The sequence below is a fragment of the Galeopterus variegatus genome, unplaced genomic scaffold (assembly GCF_000696425.1).
Source record: "Galeopterus variegatus unplaced genomic scaffold, G_variegatus-3.0.2 Scaffold1386, whole genome shotgun sequence".
In the NCBI taxonomy this organism is placed as follows: Eukaryota; Metazoa; Chordata; class Mammalia; order Dermoptera; family Cynocephalidae; genus Galeopterus; species Galeopterus variegatus.
This window is the reverse complement of record NW_007727497.1, coordinates 175,928-180,926: the sequence shown is the minus strand read 5'-3', so window position 1 is coordinate 180,926 and position 4,999 is coordinate 175,928. Positions and strand designations below refer to the sequence as shown.

Genomic DNA, 4,999 nt, shown 5'->3' with positions numbered 1-4,999 from the left:
CCGGCCGGCCGCCCCCCGCCGCGCCCTCACCAGCGTGAAGGCGTCGTAGGCCTGCGCCAGCTCCTCGGTGCGGTACTGCTCCAGCACCACCACGCCCTGCAGGCCCGCGCTGCGGCGCCGGGCGCAGCCCTCGCAGTGCACCAGGTACGTGTTGCGGCTGCCGTTCTCACTCGTCACAAACAGGATGTTGAACACCTCCACCTGGGACAGTTAGGAGGGGGCAGTCATGGGCAGGGAGGGCCACTGTGGGCACCTTGGGGGAGCAGGAGAGGGAGGGCGGGCCCACTCACATCACACTCGTTGCAGTAGTAGGCAGGCTCGTCCTTGACCCGGCCCTGGTAAGCGATTTTCTTCCCTGCCCGCACCAGACTCTCCCGTTGCACCTGGCAGTGCTTCATGGACTGCAGGAGGCAGAACCTGGGGAGCGGTGAGGTGGCATTGAGGCAAGGCTGCCGGCAGCGGCAGCGGCAGCGGCGAGAAGGACGGGCAGAGTCGGAGCAGGGCGTTTGGGCTGGGCGCTCAGTTCCCTGAGGTTGCAGTCCCATGGCCCTCCCCTAGAGGGCTCCCCGCTTCATGCCTGGCTACATCCCCTGTCCCGGACATCTGTCACAATTGAAATTTCGTGTGGTTTTTGTCTATTTGGATCACTGGGAAAAAAGTGGTCATTAGAGCAGGGACCTTGTCAGCCTCCCCAGCAGGTGAAGAATGGGGGCAGAGTCAGATAGGAAGGAGGACAGCAGGGACCAGGTCAGGTGGAGATGGGCTCCCACCCAAACAGGGCCCTCACTTGATCATCTTGAACAAGTCGGGGTCGCTGATTTTAACTGTGCGAGCCACGTTCCAGGACACATGAATCATGGGCACAATGGACTTGACGTTCTTCACCTCATTCCACTCATATCGTTCCAGGGCCAGCTGGTACTGATAGGCTGCGGGGCAGAAAGGGTATCGACAGGATTCTCAAACAGCCCCCAGCCATGTGTTCTCTCACAGCTGGCACCCTTGGGCCGGCCCGTGGCTCACTCGGTAGAGTGCGGTGCTGATAACACCAAGGCCCCGGGTTCGGATCCCATATAGGGATGGCCGGTTCGCTCACTGGCTGAGCGTGGTGATGACAACACCAAGTCAAGGGTTAAGATCCCCTTACCGGTCATTTTAAAAAAAAAAAAAAAAAAAAAGATGACAGTTGGCACCCTTCAGACCCCACCCCACTCCCACTCCCTATGGGTCTCATTCTTCATGCGCCCTACCCCCTCATTACTAACTGGCCCTGCACCAAGCCATCACCTGGCCCCACCCTCTCACCGGTGAGGGGTCCCACATTCCAGGCGATGTTGTTGCACCAGCCGGTGGCCTGCACCCAGTGCACAGTCCCTGCGTTAATCCACACGAGGTCTCCGGGGCGCTGCACGAAGCGGTACACAGGGATATTGGAAGCATAGAGGTCATCCAGTATTGGCCACCAGGAACCTGTCAAGTAGTCCACGCCGTGCCTGCGGTGTGGTCACAGGGTCAGGTGGGAAGCTGGGGACCGAGAGACGAGACGCGACAGTGACTAGCAGGGGGCTGGCACGCACCGGTCGCAGAAGGCGCTAATGGTCTCCCAGTAGTGCTCGTGCACCGCAAACCACTCGCAGTCGCCAGGGCCGATGTTGATGTTGACAGAGCAGAAGTTGTTGTTCTCTTGATGGCCTGCAAGGGGCGACAGAGAACGGCATGGCTGGCTCGTTCGGTGCCTGAGCTCCCGACAGCCCCACCCTTTCCCCTCATTGGCCAGCGACTCAGGCCGCCGCCAGCCCCTCCCTCCAGCGCTCCTGGCACCCGCCCGCAGGCCAGTGGCTCACCTGGCGTTCGGCTGCCGGGGACCTTCATGTACAACTGCACGGTGTTCATGCCCAAGATGGTGTGGCCCACGTGGCTCAGCATGTTGCCCGTGGATGTGACCCGCATGAAGGCGGGCAGTTTCAGCAGCTCCTGCAGCTGGGGCTTCCACCTGCGGTGTCCAGGGTGCAACAAAAGTGAGTGGCTATCCCCAACTCTGCCCATGAGCACTCCTGTCCCAACTTTGCAGGCCTCAGCCTCACTGACCTCTTGGCATCGGACAGGTCGATGTTGGTGCCAAACTTGATGATGTGATGATTCTTCGGGTCTGGTGCACTGCTGTTGGGGTAAAGAGCACAGGTTAGTGGAGAACCAAAGAAAGGGCAGGAGTCCTAAAGGAGGCACACAACTGTACTGTACCTAGGAGGGGTTCCTGTGGTGCTGTCGGGCTCCTCTGACTCTTCATCTTCACTCTCCTTCTCCTCCTGCTCAGCCAGAGGGGTAAGCAGGCCTGGGTCAGTGACCTTCCGGGAGCCCTCCCACCACCACCCCTGATCCCAGCACCCGTGCCTGTGCTCATGCTCGCCCCTCACCTGCAGGGACTCCTGGAACGATGAGGCCTGGTACTGTGCATACTTGGCAATGGTGGTGTGGGAACGGGAGCTCTCACAGGGCCAGATCTGTCGTGTGCCCGTTAGATCCCAGTTCTCATCTGAGGGCTGCTGCACCTGGGTGCGCACCTCCACGGTGTGTTCACCACTCGCCTCCACCAGCGTCTTGGTGGAGAAGAGGCCCAAGTCTGCAAGGGAGGGCCGAGCAGGGCGTCGGGGCAGGGGCAGAGGCAGAGTACAAGTATGGAGGGCCCAACTCACCCTTTCCCTTCCTACTCCCCAGGTCTCTGACAGCGTGGACATAGGCTTAGCAGAGTGGACATAGGCTTAGCAGAGCTCAGCCCAGGAGAAAGAGGCAAGAACCCTAGCCTCACAGGAAGCTGGGAGGGCTGGCCTTGATCTGGTCCTCACCAGCCCCCTTCCTCCTGCAGCTGATCCAGGCCTCACCCCTCGACCAGAGTTGTCAGGTGTGCATAGCACCTGGCACATAGTAGGCACTCAATGAATTGCAGCTTATCACTGCCATTGGATCCAATTAAAGACTTAGTCAAGTGAAAGCCTGGAATATACCTCAAGTAACTCAGTGAGGGGAAAGGAGGCCATATGGGTATAAAGGATACAAGATTGATTTTTATATTTCTATAGGGTTTCCTCCTCTTTTGAATGTTTGAAATTTTGCACAACAAAAGGTTGAAAAAGAGAGAGAAGGCCCCAAACCACGGGTCTTCAGGGGTTTTCTACAATCTATTCTTCTCATCCTTAGTCACCAAGAAAACCAAAAGTGACTCTAACCAGGCCCTGAGATATACCCCCTTCTCACTCGCCCACTGGTGAGGACAGGAACAGATGAGAAAAGCCTGAGGCCAGCTGACCCATCCACTCGAAGCACTCCTCAAATATGGCCTATGCACCACTGGGGAGAGCTCATTATAGCCACTGTCCAGGGTCTTCAAGTGTGGGTGTTCTCGGAGGGTCCCACATGCCCCAGACACTCACGGTTCTCCCCACACTTTCTGCACCCCAACACTCACTGAGCCGCAGAGAGCCCGCCAGGCCCCGGATCACGGTGATGGGATTTCGAGGGTCCGTACAGAACTGCAGCAGCACCGGCGAGAAGGCGTCACGTTTACTCTCCAGCTGAGACAACCAGGACAGACTGGGGTCAGAGCCCTGTCCCAGGCTCAGAGCCCACCAACTGCCCCCAACACCATCTTAGCACCCACTGGCAGGGGGGGGTTGTGAGGACAGATGGCACACATACATAGATGCTGGGCGTGGGGGGGTTGAGTTTTTCCCGGGGCAGCTTCTCCTCGGTGTTGATCTTCGGTTTCACAGACTGGGCAGGGGAAAGGTAGGACTCTCGAAACTTCCCTTTCACCTTGGCATTCCTGTGGGAGAAGAGTGGAATGAGGACGGAAACATCAGAGTGATGGTGGAAGGGAGCTTTCCTTGGGCCAAGAAGGCAGCCTCGTGGGTGACAGCCTCCTACTCACTTGCTGGCACGCACAACATCAGCAGCGCAGTGGCTGATGGTGAGGTCTGCCATGCGCAGCCGCCGCTCTTCCACCTCAGAGGCGATAAAGGTCTCCTTGTCACCACTCTCTACCTTGATAAGTCGGATCTTCAGCTCCTTGGGGGGCCCCTCACTAAGTGAGCGCAGCTTTAGCATGTCAGCCCGGCTGACGCCTGGTGGCCCTGGAGCTTCCTCCCGAGCCTTCTTTCCAGGAACAGGGGCTGATGGGGGTGTGGGCTGAGCAGAGGGTGCAGGAGCTGGTGGAGGGACCACAGTTGTGGATGGTTTGGCCTTAGATGCCCCGCCAGGGTCAGGCCGGACCTTCTCACGACCCTGGATCTCCTCGCTCTGCAGGTCCAGGTTCCCCAGCACCCGGCGGCTCTTTTCTTTGGGGGCCTTGGCCTTGGCCTTTGCCCTGCCCTCACGGGGCCGCCGACCCACACTGTCCTTACAGGCCCGCCTGTGCCGCCGATGCTCCTTCTGGTGCTCCTTCTGCCGCCGCTTGCTGCTGCCTGGCCCTGCTGCTGCCACCACCCCACCACTCTCCTCCTTGGCCTGTGTGGGAGGCAGCAGTCGTTCAGTCCCACTGTCCACTGGGTCTGCTGTGTCCACTGGGTCTGCTGGGTCAGTGGCACTCCGGCCCACCCGCTCCACAAGGGTCTCACAAGCCCGACTGATCTCTTCTAGCACCTCAGACTCAGAGCGAGCAGGGGGCAGCGGCAGGGGTAGGGGCGGCTGGGTGGGGGTCATTGGGCCTGGGGCTGGCTCTTCACCCGCCCTGCGCTCCCGGGCCCAGGGCCCACCTGAGGTAGAGAACTGAGATGACGAGGAAGCGGAGGGCTGTGGGGAGCCCTGAGCGCTAGGGGCCGCTGAGGTGGGCAGTGGGGCGGTAGCACCTGATGGGGGACCAGGGGAATACTGAGTGGTGGACAAGGGCCCAGGCCGGGTGGAAACAGCTGCTCCAGTCCCCCGGTAACAGTACTTTTGTCCCTCCAGCACAGAAGCCAAGGATTTGAGCAGGCTGGCTGGGGTGGCTGGTGGGGGCGGGGGCTGC

At 59.9% G+C, this 4,999-nt stretch overlaps 1 protein-coding gene across 1 annotated transcript in view; it reads right to left on the bottom strand.

Annotated features, from left to right (window-relative positions):
- Nucleotides 1-4,999, bottom strand: part of KDM6B (lysine (K)-specific demethylase 6B) — a 9,582-nt gene that overhangs the window by 633 nt on the left and 3,950 nt on the right. Inside the window, exons 11-22 of the mRNA XM_008576678.1 lie at nt 3,926-4,995; nt 3,694-3,820; nt 3,464-3,569; nt 2,415-2,620; nt 2,242-2,306; nt 2,089-2,160; nt 1,845-1,993; nt 1,578-1,692; nt 1,306-1,493; nt 788-929; nt 291-417; nt 10-201 (exon numbers count right to left, since the gene is read on the bottom strand). Coding sequence (XP_008574900.1) covers nt 10-201; nt 291-417; nt 788-929; nt 1,306-1,493; nt 1,578-1,692; nt 1,845-1,993; nt 2,089-2,160; nt 2,242-2,306; nt 2,415-2,620; nt 3,464-3,569; nt 3,694-3,820; nt 3,926-4,995 — 2,559 coding nt within the window. The remainder of the gene's footprint in view (nt 1-9; nt 202-290; nt 418-787; nt 930-1,305; nt 1,494-1,577; nt 1,693-1,844; nt 1,994-2,088; nt 2,161-2,241; nt 2,307-2,414; nt 2,621-3,463; nt 3,570-3,693; nt 3,821-3,925; nt 4,996-4,999) is intronic.